The sequence below is a fragment of the Danio rerio genome, chromosome 4 (genome assembly GCF_049306965.1).
Source record: "Danio rerio strain Tuebingen ecotype United States chromosome 4, GRCz12tu, whole genome shotgun sequence".
Classification (NCBI taxonomy): Eukaryota; Metazoa; Chordata; class Actinopteri; order Cypriniformes; family Danionidae; genus Danio; species Danio rerio.
In genome coordinates, this window is record NC_133179.1 from 50482462 (window position 1) to 50507642 (window position 25181).

The 25181-nt window shown below is 33.3% G+C and overlaps 2 protein-coding genes across 3 annotated transcripts in view; one reads left to right on the forward strand and one right to left on the reverse strand.

Annotated features, from left to right (window-relative positions):
* LOC108183320 (protein NLRC3-like) overlaps window positions 1-25181 on the reverse strand; it is a 59378-nt gene that overhangs the window by 15054 nt on the left and 19143 nt on the right. Inside the window, exon 2 of one of the 2 annotated variants that reach the window (XR_012402190.1) lies at window positions 411-524. Coding sequence is in view for 1 of the 2 variants with exons in the window: in XM_068220648.2 (XP_068076749.2) it covers window positions 411-478 (68 nt within the window). In the remaining variant the exon portion in view is untranslated. Of the gene's footprint in view, window positions 1-410; window positions 622-25181 lie in introns of those variants that run through there. The other variant, XM_068220648.2, reaches the window with a different exon arrangement.
* Window positions 1-25181, forward strand: part of LOC137491119 (uncharacterized) — a 59221-nt gene that overhangs the window by 8063 nt on the left and 25977 nt on the right. The window lies entirely within an intron of this gene.

The window sequence follows — 25181 nt, forward strand, 5'->3', positions numbered from 1 at the left end:
GCCCCTGAGTTCTTAATCCGGGCCTGCCTCTAGCGTCTGTCACTAGAGCACCTTTAGAGGTCAGAGGAGTGAGGTTTACCTGCACAGCACTTACTCGCTGGCCTCCGTTACAATAAAGACTGTGTGGTGTGTTTGTCTCACAGAACTTGTTCATTCATCTTGTCTAAAATCTTTCTCTTGATTATCCACACTTTGCTGACTATTGTAAAAGCCTGTAAACTCACTCTACTAACTCTAACAGTTTGAGTATTAATGCTTTATTAGTACTTCACTAATGATCAGATGTGAGTGTGTGGACATTTAGTTTTAAAGTCTCCTGTATTTGTAATACTTGTTAATGTCTGATCTTATAGAAACACAGGATCATATAAATGCTGCAGTGTGATCATGTGTGTGTAGAGATGATCTACCTGACAGCAGGTCGTGTGTTTTCACTCTTAAATTTCATTGGTATATCCATAGACGCGTCACTCTTCATAGACACACAGCTGGGCTCTGCTTCTGCTCTCTTCTGATGAACTGAACTAAAACAGAGAAGATTAAAGTTGAGCGCTGCACACACTGCACAAACCTGATATTAATCATTCTTCATTTATAAAAACACTTAAATAAATTTCCTTTATATTTGAACAAAACTGTCTGAATGTGGAAAATATCAGCAAACACAGATCAAGGCTTATTTCTAGGAGAGAAAGCCCAACAGAAATGCAGCACTATTAGAGCAGATTAGAGCTGAAACTAATCATCAAATCACTGAATGAAGTCCACAGTGTAGGTGTGGGTGGAGCTTAATCATGCAGGCGTGTCAATCATCATCACATGACTATATAAGCAGCAGTATAAACTGCACTGTGTCAGCTGACTGTTATTCCCGCCTCCAGCAGCTCCCCTAATCCTCCTCCTCATCACTCATCTTCAGAAGGTCACTCATTGGGGGTTTGTCTGCAGAGCTCCAGTCCAGACTTTGAGGACAGCAAGACAAGTTCATTTACCATCATCTATCATGACTGAATGAGCAGGAGAACTCAAGAAATATAAATTCTAGAAACCAAATGTGTTGATCAGCAGCATCTATGAGGCCAACACAACATGATGATGACTGCACTTCAGTGAAAACAGACTCAGATCAGAGGAATGGCTGATCAGTACAGCACAGAAACAGCAGGGGAAAGTGTGCAGGAAAAGCCCTTTATGGCAGGAGATCGGGAACACTTTAGTTTAGCTCACAATTCATACTATTAACTACCGGCTTATTATCTGTGTAATGTGAACATATGAACGGCTCATTAGTAGTCATACAGTATGATCCTATCGTGGATCCCTAACCCTACCCAAAACCTAAATCCACCTTCTACCTCACTAACTATTAATAAACCGCTGATTGGTTTGTTAACACCATCAATTGTGGCCTGAAGTGTAAAGCGGATATCTTCAAGCACTATCCTGCAGAGCTCAGATACAACATCCAGGGGCGCCTCCAAGGGGTGGCCAGGGGTGGCCACGGCCACCCCTCGGTAAACTCTGGCCACCCCTGTGGCCACCCCTTTGGCCACCCCAATATAATTTTGCGGTTGACATTATTGATTTAAATGAACTCATAAATTCCCAATATTTAGATAAATAAATAAATAAAATGCAGTCACTAAATTATTGTTGGTGTTACTGACGTAGCTCTCCCCCTCTGGTTCAATGCTGGTGAAAGCAAACTGACGCATGCGTGCGGAAAACCATTCCCGCGCGCCTCACGCACTCCTGTGTGAATCCCGGTTGGTTGTTTGCATGCACGCCGACATAATAGGCACCGGTCATGCGCCGTGAAACCGGAGTAACAGCCTTTTGTGCAGAGGTGTCGGCACGCAGCGAGTTTTGAAAGTCGTTTAAAGTTTATATAATATGATGATGATGATGATGATGATGATGTTACTTTCACTAAGCATGCCTTTAAAGCAGAAAGGAGGGATAATGAGTCAGGGAGGTAAGACTTCATAACATGATTTCTCAGCCATGATCTGGTCTAAGATCACAGATAATTCTATAATACATTTTTTGTATTCTTTAGAATTGTCATAATTAATTTTCATGCAAAAGGTTTCTTAAGTGATGTTGGCATATCACTCCAGTTGTTGTTTTCCAGTAATATTTGGGATTGATTTCTGTTATTTATTTAGAATAATAATTGTATATTAATATTAATTGTATTTATTTAGAATAAATATAAATAAATTGTTATATTTATTGAATAACAAATCTAACAATTCAAGAGAGGTGGGGGTGTATAGGGTGGTTCGCCCAGGGTGTCATTTAAACTAGAACCACCACTACCCTCCCCGATCGTCCTTGACAGCACGCGCGCACCTTCAATAGACAGCAATGGCTATTTAATATTTACCTTAAGCTACAGTATATCAATAGAATAAGCTGCATTAATAAAATGGTTCAAAAAGCAATATGGATAAATAATATTATTAGTTATAGTGAGTGTGTATAGTAATGCCTTTTGTTCAGTTTGTTCATTTGTTTGGGTAATTAATAAATTCATTATTCTTTCATTCATTTTCTTTTCGGCTTAGTCCCTTTATTAATCCAGGGTCACCACAGCAGAATGAACCGCCAACTTATCTAGCACATTTTTACACAGCGGATGCCCTTCCAGCTGCAACCCATCTCTGGGAATAATAAACTCATTAATCTTCATTAATTTTAGACATGGCATATCTCGTATGATGTACAATAAAGGCACGTAAAAAAAGAAGTTATTTATACAGTATATGAAAAGTGTTTTTAAAATAAACATAGATTTTTATTTGGTTTGCACATGTACTTGCTGAATTATTTCAAAGAATAAATTGCAATATTTCAAGTAGAATTAATTAAATGAATAAAAACTACATTATTTCATTTACCAGAAACAAAAATATAACATTACACTGAATTCATTATTTTTTTTGTGTGCCACCCCAAGATTTGGTGCGGCCTCTTCTGGCCACCCCTAAGAAAATTTTCTGGGGGCGCCACTGACAAGATAACAACGAAATATAAGTTTATCCCCCTTTCCTCCCACGTATGCTTTACTAAACAATTTATTAGCTTTTTTTGACTGTTGTTATTTTAAGAAATTGGTTTCTGGGCTTTCCTTTAATTTCCTCAAGTCTATCTTTTTGCTTCAAATGATTTTATAGCAGATCAAACGGACAGAATAAATATACGATTTCTAACACCCAGAATGCGTTTTTATTTCTCCTAGCCAACTACAGTACATTGCAAATAAGGTTGAATGCAATTTTATACAACGTGCCTAACCTCAGAAAGTGAAAATAATCATGAAGTAGTCCAATATAGCATTGTTTAAGTTACAAATATATGTTGGTTTTATTTAAAGGGGATTTAAAAATGTATGCTTCTTTCAGTATATGGGATATGGGGCATTATTACACTTTAGATGACTGTAAAGACCTTATTATTTGTTATAAGTAGAATAGAACAACAATAAGATCTGATGCAGGAAGTCAAATACTAAGCATACATCATATGAAGCCTGTTTTACTGCAGCATTTTGGAGAAATGTACCATTAACACACTTTAAAGTGCTATAAAGAAATAAGTAGAAAAAAACAAAGTTTGGTTCTGATACAGGATGTACATGAATACCTCGTGTGAAAGACCTCATTTAAGTTAACAGAAGAAAACTATGGACAGGACATCCAATATTATATGCATACCTCATAATAACTTACTGCAGCATTTTGGAGAAATGGGCTATTAATGAGCTATAAAGTCTTTAAAGTGTTATAAATACATTGTTTGGAATAAGTTAAATAAAAGAGTGATCAGGTCTGATACTAGATGTCCCATGCTATATGCATATATACAACATATGAATCCTTTTTACTGCAGCAATTTGGAAAAAAAATTGCTCATTTAAAAGATGTAGAAAAAAAAACAATAGTCAGGTCTTATACAGGTCATCCCATACTAAGCCTCATATAAAGACTTGTTACTGCAGCGTTTTGGAGAAATTGGGCATTAACATTACTCAAAGTCTTATGAAGACCCAATTTTCAAAAAATAGACAAAAAACAATGATCAGTTCCTGTACAGAACATCACATACAATATGCATACTACATATAAACACTTCTTACTCCAGCAATCTGGAGAAGTGGGACATTAACATAATATAAAGTGTTATAAAGACCCCATTTCGATTAAGTAGAAAAAAACAATGGTCAGTTCTTATTCAGGACATCCCATACTATATGCACTGTTAAAAATTGTCCCGTTAAAAAACAGTAAAATACTGGCAGCTGCAGTTGCCAGCAATGTACTGTTATTTTACAGTATGTTGCTGTAAAAATACATGGACTACATTGATTTACACAATACTTAAGTGAACTCATTTTGCTCACTGAAAGCAACTGCCTCAACTTGGTCAACTGCTGAATGAGTTTATGAAGTAATGTGCTATATATGCTTAGAAGCATACTTATAATAATAACTTATTTTAGTTAATTAGAAAAGTTCGGTTTAACTCTAATGTCTTATTTTTCACAACAGCACACATACATGTAAATCTGGAACCACCAGAGAGATTCTGACTGCATCAGCAACTAAACAGCCGCTATCTTTAAATAGAGAAACATGCATAATAACATCAGCAGTTCATTGTTCATCTTTAACTCATACACTGGCTCTACTCTCCTCCACAACGGTGACAGACAGAAGAAATTAGCTTCAGGTTTTACAGTAAAATACTGTTTTTTTCCTTGATTTAACAGTAATCTACTGGCAGCTGTGGTTGCCAGCAATATACTGTTTTTTTACAGTCTATTTCTGTAGTGTAAATTAACAGTATATTACTGTTAAAATACATTTTTACACTGTGTTTTTACCTCTCACACCTTTAACCCTTTAAACCCCAGAGCATATACTTCAGTTTTTATTGAAGTGTCCACACTACTGAGTGTTCAAGAATAATGTAGCAAAGCTGAAGTAAATTCATTAATTAACTGACTAATTAAATGATAATTGAGGATTAACAATGAACAAATGAAGAAATACTGAAGGGAAAAAACAAGAACAGAACATACAAAACTTTAGTCACAGCTTTATAATGAAATAACCTGAAGAACAACAAATGATTAAATCATTTAAATGATCAGCGGATGATTAAACAACTCTACAAACATCATCACCAGCTACACTTATTACTTAATACATGTATTTTTGTATAACATCTACTAAAGATCTTCTTGAGAAAAAGTTAAAGTTTTACGTCACCATCATAGAGAACAGAGTTTGCTTTAGTTGGGCTCTTAGCCCTGTCATTTTTATCTTTTATATATCGTGGCTGCTGCAATTGTTAAGAACTTTGTTTAAAAAGCTCCTTTGTTGAGGCAAGCCAACCAAAAACCTAAATAAGATCTGGTGATGTTCATGTTGCTATTAAATGGCAGAGTCTGTTCTCATTTAGTATAATAAAATTTACTGCTCCTATTCAATGTTAAATCTATTGTTTTACATTATATGTGTATATATATATTGCAATGATTTCTGGAAGTTTTTAAGAATATCTTGGACAATAACACTGCTCTATGGTGTAAATCGCACTCAAAGAGACATCAATAATCAGCATATGAACCTCAATAATGGTGACAACTAACAAAATTAACAGTTTAACTCACAAACAGGCAACTGAAAGTCTAAACATAAACAACAGCAGAATCAAACACAAATAAAGAAAACTGTGAGACCATTATACAAAATTTATTTATACCGCAATGCATGCTGGGATATTTGTACCGTGCCACTCCCAGCATGCATTGCAGCATGAAACATTTGAGATGTTACCATTGTTGAGATACAAGGTCTGATTCATGAGGTCTGAGTGTGTATTTGTCATAACTGAACTGTTTTGTATGTTATTTCTTAACGGTTAAGTAATTACGGAGGTATCTTTTCTGCTTCCACTTCTCAATTAAATTAATACCTGCAACTAAGCATAAAATCTATTGCATAAGGCTCTTCTTCCAGATTTAAAACAAAACATTTATCAGATCTAATTTCAGACAAATAGATTTGTCTATTTATTGACTTCCCAACTTTATTGCTATAGTACCAGCATTTTGTAAAGTTTGTATTACAGCTGTTGGAAAGTTTTATTAAATGAATTCAAGGGTGAAGAGCCCAACTAAATCAGCCCCACACTCCATTACGGTGACACAAAAAAACACCTTAATTTCTGTTGGATCTCAATGAGAATAGTATGGAAGTCAAATCAGTCAGTAATAAGTGTGTCTGCTGTTGTTTGTGGAGTTGTTTAATGATCCTCTGCTGAGACTGAAGCTGTTTTATTTGATTTGATTTTATTTAATGTTGTAACTGACGTCACTGTTTGTGTTTCTTGTTTATTTTCTTCAGTAATTGTGAGTATTAACAGCAGGTGGTCATCATGTCTGAATTCACTCATTAGTGTTCATTAAAACTGTCAGGTGAACTATATTAGTTAACTAGTGTATGAAATAGTGAACAAGGACACAAAGCGTGATTTCAAACACAGACTTCAAAACATCGAATCTGAACTCTATTAGCTCACAGTTTTCTGCAGTTGGTTACTTTCTCGAAAACAAAAATGTTACCCAGAAAGCACTGTTTTTAACAGAATATTACTGTTTTAGTGAAAAAAACATTATTTTACCGTAGAATCTGACCGTTTTTTAACAGCAATTTTTTACAGTGTGTGTACTTCACATGAAATCTTTTTTACTGCAGCGTTTTGGAGAAACTGGGTATTAACCTATTATAAAGTGATATAAAAACCCCATTTCTAATAAGTAGAAAAAAACAATGGACAGTTCATATACAGGACATACCATACTATATATGTACTTCACATGAAGCGTTTTTACTGCAGCATTTTTAAAAAAACGGGGTATTAACATAATATAAAATACTATAAAGACCACATTTTAAATAGGTAGAAAAAATCTATGGTCAGTTCTTATACAGGACATTCCATACTATATGTGTACTTCACATGAAACCTTTTTACTGCAGTGTTTTGGAGAAATTGTATACAATATATTTCAAAGTGTTCTAAAGACCCCAATTCAAATAAGTAGAAAAAAACAATGGTCAGTTCCTATACAGGATTTCCATACTATATCTGTACTTCACATAAAACTTTTTTACTGCAGCATTTTGGAGAAATGGGGTATTAAAATAATATAAAGTGCTATAAAGACCTCATTTCAAATAAGTAGAAAAAAACAATGGTCAGTTCTAGTACAGGACATCCCATACTATGTGTGTACATTACATGAAACCTTCTTACTGCACTGTTTTGGAGAAATGAGGTATTAACACAACAAAGTGATATAAAAACCCCACTTCAAATAAGTAGAAAAAAACAATGGTCGGTTCTTATACAGGACATCCCATACTAATTATGTACTTCACATGAAACCTTTTTACTGCAGCATTTTAGAGAAACGGGGTGTTAACATAGAAAAAAAGTACTATAAAGTCCCCCTTTCAAATAAGTAGAGAAAAACAATGGTCAGATCTTATACACGACACCCTTATCTCTGTGTGTACTTCACATGAAAGCTTTTTACAGCAGCATTTTAAAGACACGGGGGAATTAACATAGTATAAAGTAATATAAGGACCCCGTTTTAAATAAGTAGAAATAAACAATGGTCAGTTCTTATACAGGACATCCCGTACTATATGTGTACTTCACATTAAACCTTCTTACTGCACTGTTTTGGAGAAATTGTATATTAATATGATTTAAAGTGTTACAAAGACCCCATTTTTAATAAGTAGAAAAAGACAATGGTCAGTTCTTACATAGGACATCCCATACTATGTACTTGACATGAAACTTTCTTACTGCACTGTTTTGGAGAAATGGGGTATTAACATAATATAAAGTACTATAAAGACCCCATTTCCAATAAGTAGAAAGAAACAATGGTCAGTTCTTATTCAGGACATCCCATACTATATGTGTACTTCACATAAAAACTTTTTACTGCACTGTTTTGGAGAAACGGGGTAATAACCTGATATAAAGTGCTATAAAGACCGCATTTCAAATAAGTAGAAAAAAACAATAGTCAGTTCTTATACAGGACATCCCATACTATATATCTACTTCACATAAAACCTTTTTACTCCAGCATTTTAAAGAAACTGGGTGTTAACATATTTTATAGTGCTATAAAGAGCCCATTTCCAATAAGTAGAAAAAAACAATGGTCAGTTCTTAAACAGGACGTCCCATACTATGTGCACTTCACATTAAAACCTTTTTACTGCAGCGTTTTGGAGAAACAGGGTATTAATATATTATAAAGTGCTATAAGGAGCCCATTTCTAATAAGTAGAAAAAAACAATGGTCAGTTCTTATACAGGACATCCTATACTATATGTGCACTTCACATAAAATCTTTTTTACTGCAGCGTTTTGGAGAAACTGGATATTAACCTATTATAAAGTGACATAAAAACCCAATTTCTAATAAGTAGAAAAAAACAAAGGACAGTTCTTATACAGGACATCCCATACTATATGTACACTTCACATGAAATATTTTTTACTGCAGCGTTTTGGAGAAACGGGGTATTAACATATTATAAAGTGATATAAAATACCCATTTCTAATAAGTAGAAAAAAACAATGGACAGTTCTTATACAGGACATCCCATACTATATCTGTACTTCACATGAAACCTTTTTACTGCAGCGTTTTGGAGTATTAAGTTACTAATGTAATTCAAAACGTTATAAAGACCCCATTTCAAATAAGTAGAAAAAAACAATGGTCAGTTCTTATACAGGACATCCCATACTATATGTGTACTTCACATGAAACCTTTTTACTGCAGCATTTTGGAGAAACGGAAATTAACATTATTCATAGTGCTATAAAGACCCCAATTCAAATAAGTAGAAAAAAACACAATGGTCAGTTCTTATACAGGACATCACATACTATATGTGCACTTCACATGAAACCTTTTTACTGCAGAGTTTCGGAGAAACAGGGTATTAACCTATTATAAAGTGCTATAAAGAGTCCAATTCTAATAAGTAGAAAAAAACAATGGTCAGTTCTCATACAGGACATCCAATACTATATGTGCACTTCACATGAAACCTTTTTACTGCAGCGTTTTGGAAAAACAGGGTATTAACATATTAGACAGTGCTATAAAGAGCCCATTTCCAATAAGTAGAAAAAACCATGGTCAGTTCTTATACAGGACATCCCATACTATATGTGTACTTCACATGAAACCTTTTTACTAAAGCGTTTTGGAGAAACAGGGTATTAACATATTATAAAGTACTATAAAGACCGCATTTCAAATAAGTAGAAAAAAACAATGGCCAGTTCTTATACAGTACATCCCATACTATAAATTTACTTCACATGAAACCTTTTTACTGCAGCATTTTAAAGAAATGGGGTATTAACATAATATAATATAACTTAATATAACAATTTAGTCTCCACTTTCCTTGCTAATATGCAACTCCCTCTCTGACTCCTACACTAACTATAAAAAAATACTAATGTTTTGCTTCTCACACTCTTTAAACACCTGAAACTTGCCTACAGCACTTTTTCATTGTTGCTCTAACAGTTGTGTAAATTGCTTCCTTGTCCTCATTTGTAAGTCGCTTTGGATAAAAGCGTCCGCTAAATGACTAAATGTAAATGTATAAAGTACTAAAAAGACCGCATTTTAAATAAGTGGAAAAAAACAATGGTCAAATATTATACAGGACATCCTAATCAATGTGTGTACTTCACATGAAACCTTTTTACTGCAGCATTTTAAAGAAACGGGGTATTAACATAATATAAAGTACTATAAAGACTGCATTTTAAATAAGTAGAAAAAAAACAATGGTCAGTTCTTATACAGGACATTCCATACTATATATGTACTTCACATGAAAACTTTTTACTGCAGCATTTTAAAGAAACGGGGGATTTAACATAATATAAAGTACTATAAAAACCCCATTTTAAATAAGTAGAAAAAACAATGATCCGTTCTTATACAGGACATTTCATACTATACGTGTACTTCACATTAAACCTTCTTACTGCACTGTTTTGGAGAAACTGGTATTAAAATAGAAAAAAGTACTAATAAGACTCCATTTCAATTAAGTGGAAAAAATCAATGGTCAGTTCTTACATAGGACATCCCATACTATATGTGTACTTCACATGAAACCTTTTTACTGTAGCATTTTAAAGAAATGGGCTAGTAATATAACATAAAGTACTACAAAGACCGCATTTTAAATAAGTAGAAAAAAACAATTGTCAGTTGTTATACAGTACATCCCATACTATATGTGTACTTCACATGAAAACTTCTTACTGCACTGTTTTGGAGAAGCGGGGTATTAACATAATAATATAAAATGATATAAAAAAAACCATTTCAAATAAGTAGAAAAAACAATGGTCAGTTCTTATACAGGACATCCTAAACTATATATGTACTTCACATGAAACCTTTTTACTTCAGCATTTTAAAGAAACGGGGCATTAACATAATATAAAGTACTATAAAGACTTCATTTTAAATAAGTAGAAAAAACAATGGTCAGTTGTTATACAGGACATCCCATACTATATGTGTACTTCACATGAAAACTTCTTACTGCACTGTTTTGGAGAAGCGGGGTATTAACATAATAATATAAAATGATATAAAAAAACCCATTTCAAATAAGTAGAAAAAACAATGGTCAGTTCTTATACAGGACATCCCATACTATATATCTACTTCACATAAAACCTTTTTACTCCAGCATTTTAAAGAAATTGGGTATTAACATAATATAAACACAGCATTTTAAATAAGTAGAAAAAAACATTGGTCAGTTCTTGTACAGGACATTTCATAGTATATGTGTACTTCACATGAACCTTTTTACTGCAGCATTTTAAAGAAATGGGGTATTAACATAATATAAAGTGATATAAAAACCTCATTAAAAAATAAGTAGAAAAAACAATGGTCAGTTCTTATACAGGACATCCCATAATATATGTGTACTTCACATGAAACCTTTTTACTGCAGCATTTAAAGAAATGGGGTATTAACATACTATAAAGTGACATAAAAACCTAATTTCAAATAAGTAGAAAAAACAACGGTCAGTTCTTATACAGGACATCCTAAACTATATATGTACGTCACATGAAACCTTTTTACTTCAGCATTTTAAAGAAACGGGGCATTAACATAATATAAAGTACTACAAAGACTTCATTTTAAATAAGTAGAAAAAACAATGGTCAGTTTTTATACAGGACATCCCATACTATTTATGTACTTCACATGAAACCTTTTTACTGCAGCAATTTAAAGAAACTGGCTATTAACATAATATAAAGTACTATAAACACCCCATTTCAAATAAGTAGAAAAAAACAATGGTAAGTTCTTATATAGGACATCCTAATCTATGTGTGTACTTTGCATAAAAACTTTTTACTTCAGCATTTTAAAGAAACGGGGCATTAACATAATATAAAGTACTACAAAGACTTCATTTTAAATAAGTAGAAAAAACAATGGTCAGTTTTTATACAGGACATCCCATACTATTTATGTACTTCACATGAAACCTTTTTACTGCAGCAATTTAAAGAAACTGGCTATTAACATAATATAAAGTACTATAAACACCCCATTTCAAATAAGTAGAAAAAAACAATGGTCAGTTCTTATATAGGACATCCTAATCTATGTGTGTACTTTGCATGAAAACTTTTTACTGCAGCATTTTAAAGAAACGGGGGTATTAACCTATTATAAAGTGCTATAAAAACCTCTATTCAAATAAGTAGAAAAAACAATGGTCAATTCTTATACAGGACATCCTATACTATATGTGTACTTCACACTAAACCTCCTAACTGCACTGCTTTGGGGAAATGGGGTATAGATCTAATATAAAGTGCTATAAAGACCGCATTTCAAGTAGAAAAAAACAATTGTCAGTTCTCATACAGGACATCCCATACTATGTGTGTACTTCACATACAATCTTTTTACTGCAGCATTTTAAAGAAACGGGGTATTAACATAATATAAAGTACTATAAAGACCGCATTTTAAATAAGTAGAAAAAAATAAGGGTTGATTCTTATATAGGACATCCAATACTATATATGTAACTATATATGTCCTTCACATGAAACCTTTTTACTGCAGCATTTTGGAGAAATGGGGTATTAACCCATTATAAAGTGCTATAAAGACCACAGTTTAAATAAGTAGAAGACAACAATAGTCAGTTCTTATACAGGATATTCCATACTATATGGGTACTTCACATAAAGCCTTTTTACTTCAGTGTTTTGGAGAAACAGGGTATTAACATATTACAAAGTGCTATAAAGACCCCATTTCAAATAAGTAGAAAAAACAATGGTCAGTTCATATATAGGACATCCCATACTATGTGTGTACTTCACATGAAACCTTTTTATTGCAGCATTTTGAAGAAATGGGGTATTAACCTATTATAAAGTGCTACAAAGACCGCATGTCAAATAAGTAGAAAAAAAAATTGGTCAGTTCTTATATAGGGCATCCCATACTATATGCGTACTTCACATGGAACATTCTTACTGCAGCATTTTCGAGAAATGGGATATTAACATATTACAAAGTGCTATAAAGACCCAATTTCTAATAAGTAGAAGAAAACAATTGCCAGTTTTTATACAGGGCGTCCTATACTATACACATACTTCATGTGAAGACTTCTCAACAAATAATTTTGGAGAAATTGGGAAATAACAAAATTCAAGTGTTTTAAAGACCCCATTTTTTAGAAGTAGAATACAAAAATAGTCAGTTTTTGTAGAGGACATCTCATAAAATTTGCATACATCATATGAAGCCTTCTTACTACTACATTTTAGAGAAATTGGGTAGGAGAAAAACAGGGTAGGAGTGCTAAAGAGTGCTAACGAAAACAAACACAAAACAGGAATCCAAGAATTATCAAAATACAAAAACTAGATGACCAGACAAACATACCAAATGTGAGGAGCTAACAAAATCCTAAGGCAACTAAAACAGAGGACAAGAGGGTTTATAAAGACAGGACTAAATTACCAAACACAAAACAGCTGTAACATAACACAATCAGTAATACAAAGGATTATGGGAAATGAAGTGAAACTACAAAACAAACTAGTGCCCTCAAGTGTCCAAACTAGGGCACTGCAACAGGTGTGACACACATAGATTAGAATGTCCTGTATAAGATCTGACCATTGTTTTTTTCAACTTATTTGAAAGGGGGTCTTTATAGTACTTTTTTCAATAAATACCCCGTTTCTCCAAAATGCTGCAGTAAAAAGGTTTCATGTGAAGTACATATATAGTATGGGATGTCCTGTATAAGAACTGACCATTGTTTTTTTCTACTTATTTGAAATGGGGTTTTTATACCACTTTATATTATGTTAATACCTCATTTCTCCAAAGCAGTGCTGTAAGAATGTTTAATGTGATGTAAACACATAGTATGGAATGTCCTGTACAAGAACTGACCATTGTTTTTTCTACTTATTTGAAATGGGGTCTTTATAGCACTTTATATTATGTTAATACCCCCTTTCTCCAAAATGCTGCAGTAAAAAGGTTTCATGTGAAGTACACATATAGTATGGTATGTCCTGTATAAGAACTGACTATTGTTTTTTTCTACTTTTTTGAAATGCGGTCTTTATAGCACTTTATATTAGGTTATTACCTCAATTCTCCAAAACAGTGCAGTAAAAAGTTTTTATGTGAAGTACACAAAAAGTATGGGATGTCCTGAATAAGAACTGACCATTGTTTCTTTCTACTTATTGGAAATGGGGTCTTTATAGTACTTTATATTATGTTAATACCCCATTTCTCCAAAACAGTGCAGTAAGAAAGGTTTATGTCAAGTACATAGTATGGGATGTCCTATGTAAGAACTGACCATTGTTTTTTCTACTTATTGGAAATGGGCTCTTTATAGCACTTTATCATATGTTAATACCCTGTTTCCCAAAAACGCTGCAGTAAAAATGTTTCATGTGAAGTGCACATATAGTATGAAATGTCCTGTATAAGAACTGACCATTGTTTTTTTCTACTTATTTAAAATAAACTCTTTATAGTACTTTATATTATGTTAATACCCCGTTTCTTTAAAATGCTGCAGTAAAAAGCTTTTATGTGAAGTACACACATAGATTAGGATGTCCTGTATAAGATCTGACCATTGTTTTTTTCTACTTATTTGAAAGGGGGTATTTATAGTACTTTTTCTATGTAATACCCTGTTTCTCCAAAATGCTGCAGTAAAAAGGTTTCATGTGAAGTACACATATAGTATGGGATGTCCTGTATAAAAACTGACAATTGTTTTTTCTACTTATTTGAAATGGGGTTTTTATATCACTTTATATTATGATGTTAATACCCCGCTTCTCCAAAACAGTGCAGTAAGAAGTTTTCATGTGAGGTACACATATAGTATGGGATGTCCTGTATAACAACTGACAAATGTTTTTTCCTTCTTATTTAAAATGCGGTTTTTATAGTACTTTATATTATGTTAATATCCTGTTTCTTTAAAATGCTGCAGCAAAAAGATTTCATGTGAAGTACACACATAGATTAGCATGTCCTGTATAAGATCTGACCATTGTTTTTTTCTACTTATTTGAAATGGGGTTTTTATACAACTTTATGTTATGTTAATACCTCATTTCTCCAAAACAGTGCAGTAAGAATGTTTCATGTGATGTACACACAAAATATGGAATGTCTTGTACAAAAACTGACCATTGTTTTTTTCTACTTATTTGAAATGGGGTCTTTATAGCACTTTATATTATCTTAATACCCCATTTCTCTAAAATGCTGCAGTAAATAGGTTTCATGTGAAGTACAGATATAGTATGGGATGTCATGTATATTAACTGACCATTGTTTTTTTCTACTTATTTAAATTGGGGTCTTTATAACACTTTGTAATATAATATTATACAATTTCTCCAAAACACTGCAGTAATAAGGTTTCATGTGAAGTCCACACATAGTATGGGATGTCCTGTGTAAGAACTGACCATTGTTTTTTTCTACTTATTTAAAATGCGGTCTTTATATTATTTTATATTATGTTAATACCCCGTCTCTTTAAAATGCTTCAGTAAAATGGTTTCTCGTGAAGTACATATATAGTATGGGATGTCCTGTATAAGAACTGACCATTGTTTTTTTCTACTCATTTAAAATGCGGCCTTTATAGTATTTTATATTTTGTTAATACCCCGTCTCTTTAAAATGCTGCAGTAAAAAGGTTTCATGTGAAGTACATATATAGTATGGGATGTCCTGTATAAGAACTGACCATTGTTTTTTTCTACTTATTTGAAATGGGGTCTTTATAGCACTTTATTTTATGTTAATACCCCATTTCTCTAAAATGCTGCAGTAAATAGGTTTCATGTAAAGTAGAGATATAGTATGGGATGTCCTGTACAATAACTGACCATTGTTTTTTTCTACTTATTTAAATTGGGGTCTTTATAACACTTTGAAATGTAATATTAATCAATTTCTCCAAAACACTGCAGTAATAAGGTTTCATGTGAAGTCCACACATAGTATGGGATGTCCTGTGTAAGAACTGACCATTGTTTTTTTCTACTTATTTAAAATGCGGTCTTTATAGTATTTTATATTATGTTAATACCCCGTCTCTTTAAAATGCTGCAGTAAAAAGGTTTCATGTGACGTACATATATAGTATGGGATGTCCTGTGTAAGAACTGACCATTGTTTTTTTCTACTTTTTTTAAAATGCGGTCTTTATAGTATTTTATATTATGTTAATACCCCGTCTCTTTAAAATGCTGCAGTAAAAAGCTTTCATGTGAAGTACATATATAGTATGGGATGTCCTGTATAAGAACTGACCATTGTTTTTTTCTACTTATTTAAATTGGGGTCTTTATAACACTTTGAAATATAATAATATACAATTTCTCCAAAACACTGCAGTAATAAGGTTTCATGTGAAGTTCACACATAGTATGGGATGTCCTGTATAAGAACTGACCATTATTTTTTTCTACTTATTAAAAATGGGGTCTTTATAGTATTTTTTATTATGTTAATACCTTGTCTCTTTAAAATGCTGCAGTAAAAAGGTTTCATGTGAAGTACATATATAGTATGGGATGTCCTGTATAAGAACTGACTATTGTTTTTTTCTACTTATTAGAAATGGGGTCTTTATAGCACTTTATATTATGTTAATACCCCATGTCTGAAAAATGCTGCAGTAAAAAGGTTTCATGTGAAGTACACATAGAGTATGGGATGTCTTATATAAGAACTGACCATTGTTTTTTTCTACTTATTAGAAATAGGGTCCTTATAACACTTTAAATCATATTAATACCCCATTTCTCCAAAACAGTGCAGTAAGAAGGTTTAATGTGAGGTACACACATAGTATGAATTGTCCTGTATAAGAACTGACCATTGTTTTTTTCTACCTATTTAAAATAAACTCTTTATAGTACTTTATATTATGTTAATACCCTGTTTCTTTAAAATGCTGCAGTAAAAAGCTTTTATGTGAAGTAAACACATAGATTAGGATGTCCTGTATAAGATCTGACCATTGTTTTTTTTTCTACTTATTTGAAAGGGGATATTTATAGTACTTTTTCTATGTAATACCCTGTTTCTCCAAAATGCTGCAGTAAAAAGGTTTCATGTGAAGTACACATATAGTCTGGGATGTACTGTATAACAACTGACAATTGTGTTTTCTACTTATTTGAAATGGGGTTTTTATACAACTTTATGTTATGTTAATACCTCATTTCTCCAAAACAGTGCAGTAAGAATGTTTCATGTGATGTACACACATAATATGGAATGTCTTGTACAAAAACTGACCATTGTTTTTTTATACTTATTTGAAATGGGGTCTTTATAGCACTTTATATTATGTTAATACCCCATTTCTCTAAAATGCTGCAGTAAATAGGTTTCATGTGAAGTACAGATATAGTATGGGATGTCGTGTATAATAACTGACCATTGTTTTTTTTCTACTTATTTAAATTGGGGTCTTTATAACACTTTGAAATATAATATTATACAATTTCTCCAAAACACTGCAGTAATAAGGTTTCATGTGAAGTCCACACATAGTATGGGATGTGCTGTGTAAGAACTGACCATTGTTTTTTTCTACTTATTTAAAATGTGGTCTTTATAGTATTTTATATTATGTTAATACCCCGTCTCTTTAAAATGCTGCAGTAAAAAGGTTTCATGTGAAGTACATATATAGTATGGGATGTCCTGTGTAAGAACTGACCATTGTTTTTTTCTACTTATTTAAAATGCGGTCTTTATAGTATTTTATATTATGTTAATACCCCGTCTCTTTAAAATGCTGCAGTAAAAAGGTTTCATGTGAAGTACATATATAGTATGGGATGTCCTGTATAAGAACTGACCATTGTTTTTTTCTACTTATTTGAAATGGGGTCTTTATAGCACTTTATTTTATGTTAATACCCCATTTCTCTAAAATGCTGCAGTAAATAGGTTTCATGTGAAGTTCACACATAGTATGGGATGTCCTGTATAAGAACTGACCATTATTTTTTTTCTACTTATTTAAAAGGGGGTCTTTATAACACTTTGAAATATAATATTATACAATTTCTTCAAAACACTGCAGTAAAAAGGTTTCATGTGAAGTACATATATAGTATGGGATGTCCTGTGTAAGAACTGACCATTGTTTTTTTCTACTTATTTAAAATGCGGTCTTTATAGTATTTTATATTATGTTAATACCCTGTCTCTTTAAAATGCTGCAGTAAAAAGGTTTCATGTGAAGTACATATATAGTATGGGATGTCCTGTATAAGAACTGACCATTGTTTTTTCTACTTATTTAAATTGGGGTCTTTATAACACTTTGAAATATAATAATATACAATTTCTCCAAAACACTGCAGTAATAAGGTTTCATGTGAAGTTCACACATAGTATGGGATGTGCTGTATAAGAACTGATCATTGTTATTTTTCTACTTATTAGAAATAGGGTCCTTATAACACTTTAAATCATATTAATATACAATTTCTCTAAAACAGTGCAGTAAGAAGATTTAATGTGAAGTACACATATAGTATGGGATGTCCTGTATAAGAACTGACCATTGTTTTTTTCTACTTATTTGAATTGGGTTTTTTATAGCACTTTAAAATATGTTAATACCCTGTTCCTCCAAAACACTGTAGTTAAAAGTTTTCTTGTGTAGTACAGATATAGTATGGTATGTCCTGTATAAGAACTGACCATTGTTTTTTCCTACTTATTTGAAATGTAGTCTTTATAGCACTTTTTATTAGGTTAATAGCTCGTTTCTCCAAAACAGTGCAGTAAAAAGATTTCATATGAAGTACACATATAGCATGGGATGTTCTGTACAGGAACTGATCATTGTTTTTGTCTACTTATTGGAAATTGGGTCTTTATAACACTGAGTAATGTTAATACCCAATTTCTCCAAAACACTGCAGTAACAAGCCTTTATTTGAAGTTTAGAATGTGATGTCCTGTATTAGACCTGACTATTGTTTTTTTCTACATATTTTAAATGAGCAATTTTTTTCCAAATTGCTGAAGTAAAAAGTATTCAGATGTAGTATATATGCATATAGCATGGGACATCCAGTATCAAACCAGATCAGTCTTTTATTTAACTTATGTCAAACAATGTATTTATAGCACTTTAAAGACTTTATAGCTCAATAATAGCACATTTCTCCAAAATGCTGCAGTAAGTTATTATGAGGTATGCATATAATATTGGATGTCCTGTCCATTGTTTTCTTCTGCTCACCTAAATGAGGTCTTTTACATGAGGTATTCATTTACATCCTGTATCATTTACATCCAGCAGCGGCGCCGGTTACTGCTTTCTCTTTTCTTTCCCCATTCTTTAAACAGATTATTAACAGGTCTAATGTTAACGTGATCCTATTATCACACGGTATGCTTTTCACCAGCTTTCCTTTGCTGTGTGTGTGTGTGTGTGTGTGTGTGTGTGTGTGTGTGTATATATATATATATATATATATATATATATATATATATATATATATATATATATATATATATATATATTTATATAATAAGATTGCTTTAATAGGAGATTAACTCATTGTTTGGTTAACTGGTGATCTGGGAGCTTTAGCCAGAACAATTAGAGAAAAGTTTTGTTAAATAAAAAGAGTATGTGTACAGCTATATTTAGCTTTTTTTTGACACATTATTTAAAATTTGTGGCTGAGAAATAGTTATTTATTTTTGTTGTGGTCAGAAATGCATTTGGTAAATGCTTAATTTTGAGTCCTGTAAAGTCACGTATAATAAAAACTAATTGCAGTGCTACACAGGGCCGGAGCGGGACTCTTTTACAGCCCTGGAGATTCAAGCCTTAGACCGGCCCACCTCAGTTCACGACTGACTATATTAAAATCAGGTCATTTCCAATTCAGTTTCTAATGACACGATCACGTCTTTACAAGGACACAGCTGCTTTTAAGATTAAAGGGGAGCTGAATCTCCAACACTATTCTTTACAACAGCATAACGTCCTTTCCTGCAATATCTGAATATATATTCTGTGCTGAACTCTTTATAGATATCCAGTCCTTTATAACGGTGGTCACACAAAAAATAAAATATGTACACCTATATAAGTAACCCAAACAGTATTACATGTCTTAGCACTAAAAATGAAAATAAATGACTCGGGTGAGGTTTGAACTCCGGTCAGCGGCGTCATAATGAAATGTGCTGACCACTGGACCACAATGGCTTCAGCATTTACTCTCCTTTTTAGATTTCTGATCAAGGTATGTCAGATTTATTTCAGTTTTTCTCCTTTGGTTTGGCTCATTTCCTGAAACAGGAATTACATTCTCAAAACAACATGGACAAACCTCCAAACCACTTGGCAATTGTTTACAACAGAATGAATTTCTTATTCATTTTATCAAATTGTTAATGTCTAAGTTCATTTTTGCACATTATTAAGTACAGATAGCCGACAGTTTCCAAGTGAAGAGATCTAGTTGATCTAAACTGATTGTTAATTCTCAGTCTAATGGTCTTTCTCTCCAAAATGTGTCGGCGTCATTTTTTAAATTTTTTTTAATTTTTATTTTTTTATTGGGATTAACAAGACAATACATCATAGTATACAATACAATAAAGGAAAAATTACAGAGTGTCTTATTTTCCTTATTTTCCCACTATCCCCTTAAAATAAAATAAGTTCAAATGTATGAATTATAAACAAACATATCCTCTAAACAAAATAATAATAAATAAAATACAAGAATTAAAAGAAATTGTTAAACAGTATAATAATAAATGAGCAAGTTTACGATACAAGCAAAATAAATACAAAAAAAATAAATAAAATAAATAAAATTATAAAATTATAATAATAACAACAATTGAAAAAAATAGTAATTAAAAGTTCGGTAACACTTTATTTTGATGGTCCCCCTTTAGATAGTCTGTTGACCATAAGCTACTTTTTAAGTTCTTATCTGTTTACTCTCATCTGGGTAGTATCTGTAGATTGTCTTTTAAATGTTTCTAGGCAATCATTACAATGTCTACAACATGTAAACATTCATTAAACTTTTGGTAAGTTAAGTGTTACCAATATAGGTTCTAGATCAGGGGTCTCAAACTCGCGGCCCGCGGGCCATTTGCGGCCCTCAGTGCAATATTTTGTGGCCCGCGCCGACCGCTGTACACTGACAGAATCAGCGGAGCGGGGAAAGAGAGCGCTCCCCGCTCCGCTGATTCTATCCGTACACAGCGGTCACTGGCATTCCCCGCCCGCCGTGTAAACAAAGGCGCGGGGATGCTGGTGACGTCACCACGCACCCCGCCCCTTTGTTAGACGCTGTGACGGGCGGGAAGTGTTAGGAGGGAACTCGCGCCGGCCAGAACCAAGGTAAGCTGTTCCCGCCCCTGCCTGCCTGCCACTTAGCTACCTATCTGCAGCCTGCCACCTAACTAGCTACAGCCTGCATCTTATATATATTATAGGTAGATACAGACTGGTACAGACTGATGTGACTGGAGTGGGGTGGGGGTGTTTTATTTATACATATATACGCCTTTTTTTTTAGGTGAGGGAATGGAAGTTTTGAGTGAGTCTAGACAGGTCTAGACTTAATGATGATCATCTTCAAGCCATACTGAGGGTCTCAACTGCTTCCGCTCTAAAGCCAAATGTGGTTCAGATTTGTGAGAAGAAGTGCTGTCAAGTCTCTGGCAGCAAGGAGTAGGCAAAAGATGCCATGTTCAGAAGAACTGTTCATAATCTTCACTCAATGTTCTATTAATGTTCAGGACACTTCATGTTCAGAAGAAATTATTAAAACTGTTAATAATGACATTTGAGGACTTTTTTTTGTGAAATCCCTTATGCGGCCCAGCCTCACCCAGACTTTGCCTCCTGCGGCCCCCAGGTAAATTGAGTTTGAGACCCCTGTTCTAGATGGTCAACAATGTATCAGTAAATATGCAACAAATCTTCAACAGATGTTCAACACAGTATCAGTAGATAAGCAACAAATCCTCAGCATTAAGGTTCTAGATGTTCAACAATGTATCAGTAAATATGTAACAAATCTTCAACAGATGTTCAACAGAGTATCAGTAGATATGCAACAAATCCTTAACATTTATTAAACTTTTGATAAGTTACGTGCTACCAAATTAGGTTGTAGTGTATTACAGTGTATTAGTAGATATGCAACAAATCTTCAACAAGTTTTCAGTACATTTACCATCAAGATTTTTTGTTGTCAGTGTCTGCATGTAGTTGTTAATCAGTTTATGAATAGACCTTCAGTAAACATTCAGATGCCTATATAGCAATGCAACATAATTTAAAATGAACTTTAAACAAATATAAAGTTAGGGTTAGGTACAAATTTCATTCATGTATTTGCAAAAGTGTTCAACTAACTATTCGTTGCATTTAACCTAACTTTCAGTAGACAGTTAGTTTACTTTAAGTTACATTTATCTGCTCATCTGTTGTCATACTAGGCCCATCAAAATGAAGTGAAAACCTTAGAAATGCTGTTGAATGACTGTAAGGAGCCAACATCACAGACAGCATGGTACTATTACTATTCTGTAAATGTTCAGCAGATAGTCAACAGACAGGTAGTAGCAACACTGGTGCAAGTATTTGAAGACACACAACAGCACCACACATACAAAAACATAAAAATAAATACCAGAGTCATTAGTTCGTTCAACTGCTTTTAATGTATTGCTGTCAAAAAAAAATGAACAGCCCAGATAATTAAGCTAAAGAAAACATTAACTTCAGGACAACTAAAAACAATTGTTACATTTGAAGAGTTTAGATGCAAAACCATATCCGCTTGTTAAGTGATGACGTATGTAATACTGTTTCCGGGTCCAAGTCACCATTCATTTGAGTGGAGAAATCATTCGTTTATGATTACGTTTCATTCCTATCACACATTAAAGTTAATTTTATATAAAACCATAGTGTACACAACAATCTCTGGGCTTGCTGCATAACAAATACCAAAAATGTAACAATTAAAAAAAAATAAAAATCACTTTTTGACATCGGATATAAGGCATGGACATATTCACTGCGATCGTGATTTTCGAAAGTATTAAATCGCTTTGCAAACGTTTATTATTACCATTTCATGAGTCTCCCCATTCAGTTGAATAGAGTTGACTTGGACCCGGAAGCCGCTTCGCGTGACGTCACACTTGACTTAACAAGCGGATAACATTCATTAATTCATTTTTTTTTCAGCTTAGTCCCTTTGTTAATCAGGGGTTGCCAAAGCGGAAGGAACCACCAACTTATTCAGCATATGTTTTTATGCAGCGGATGCCCTTCCAGCCATCACTGGAAAACAACCATACACACTCATTCACACACTCATACACTACATACAAATTAGCCTACCCAATTCCCCTGTACCACATGTTTTTGGACTTGTCAGGAAAACCAGAGCACCCAGAGGAAACCCACATGAACATGGGGAGAACATGCAAACTCCACACAGAAACACCAACTGACCCAGCCGAGGCTCGAACCAGTGACCTTCTTGCTGTGAGGCAAACATGCTACGCACTGCACCACCATGCAGGCACCATATACATTTTTTTCTCAGTTCTGCAATTTAACTTTTTTTGTGGCAATTTTTTTTTTCATTGTCTTTAACATAGAAGGCTGAAAAAAAAACTAATTTTAGAAAAACAATTTAAATGGCAGGCAATGTGGTGGCGCAGAGGGTAAAACGTTCGCCTCACAGTAAGAAGGTCGTTGGTTTGAGCCTCAGCTAGGTCAGGTGGCATTTCTGTGTGGAGTTTGCATGTTCTCCCTGTGTTCGCGTGGGTGTCCTCCGGGTGCTCCGGTTTCCTCCTCAAGTCCAAAGACATGCGGTACAGGTAAATTGAGTAGGCTCAAATATGTGTGTGTTTGGATGTTTCCCAGTGACGCATTGCAGCTTGTAGGGCATCTGCTGTGTAAAACATGGAATGGTTCATTCCATTGTGGCAACCCTAGATTAATAAAGGGACTAAGGTGAAAAGAAAATTAATTAATATATATATATATTAATAATATATATAATTTATATATATATATATATATATATATATATATATATATATTTTTTTTTTTTTTTTTTTGGCATTTTAAGCTAAGCTTATTGTGCTGTAAGTTTTGCTTCTACATTTTACCAACAGTAAACAGGAGCATTATTGAACAAAGAAACATACAGTAAACATGGCAACAATAAGTGACATAGCAAATCTACTCTAATCTCTTATTCAGATAAAAAGACAAAAGTGAACCCTTCCTTTTCATTGATACAACCTTTATGCAAAAATCTCCAAAACTGAGCTCTCTACACTTTTGAGCGAACTGTTAATTTTCCTGGTGTGAAGCTGATGCTGTTAAATTGCTCCCTGTTAGCAAAGTACAGCTCTGCAATTGCAGCAAGCTGATCCACTGCATTTTGAGAGACACCTTCTCTCTGAAACGCTCTGGTCATGGTTGGTCCATGTCTTGTCCGCTTCAAAAGCCTTTTGTAGCAATGTATGACATCACGAACAGCTGAAAAACAATTTAAAACATTAATACCTTCATGACCAAATAATCACAATGCAACCACCTATCGTAAGCCTAATGAGCACGTAAAATTATAGAAATAAGTATCATTAACATGCACATTTTTGTGTGTGTGTGTGTGTGTGCGTGCAAGACAGCATGTGCTAGGGTGTGTAAGAGAGAGCCAGTACATGTTTATGAGAGAGCATGTAGAAGTGTGTGTGTGTGAGAGAGAGCATGTACATGTGTCTGTGAGATGTCTATGTGTTTGTGTTGGCAACATTGTATTATTTAGCCATGCTAAAAAAGTAATTCTGACATGAATTGAGATAGAATGTAGGTGTGTGTGAGAGAGAGCATGTACAAGAGTGAGTGTGTTAGTGAGAGTGTGTACAAGTGTGTGTGTGTGTGTGTGTGTGTGTGTGAGTGAGACTAGTTAGTTACTGTTGTGGTGAAATTTGCTGTCCTGAAAACTTGTCAGACCAAACAGTTATTTACTTTTTGGTTTTATTTATTTAATTAAAAAAGAACTATAAAGAATATTTTCTACATAATATAATAATTTTTATTTTAAAATTGTATTTTAAATAATAATAGGCCTAAACACACACACACACACACACACACACACAGTATAAAAATTGGTTATTAATCATGTAATACACACCCAGTCTAAAGACACATTATTAAAACATGCAAAATTACTTGAAATTTATACAAGTTTTCATGACAGATGGTGATTAAGTGGCCAAGTAAATTGTTTTTGCCTTTATCACTTCGTCTGAACTTGAAAACAGAATTATTTATGCTTTTTAAATCTAGTTTTATAACAACTAACTACTATATAGGCTAAGTTGAAATGGATCTAAGAAACTATGTTGATGCGAGCTGATGAC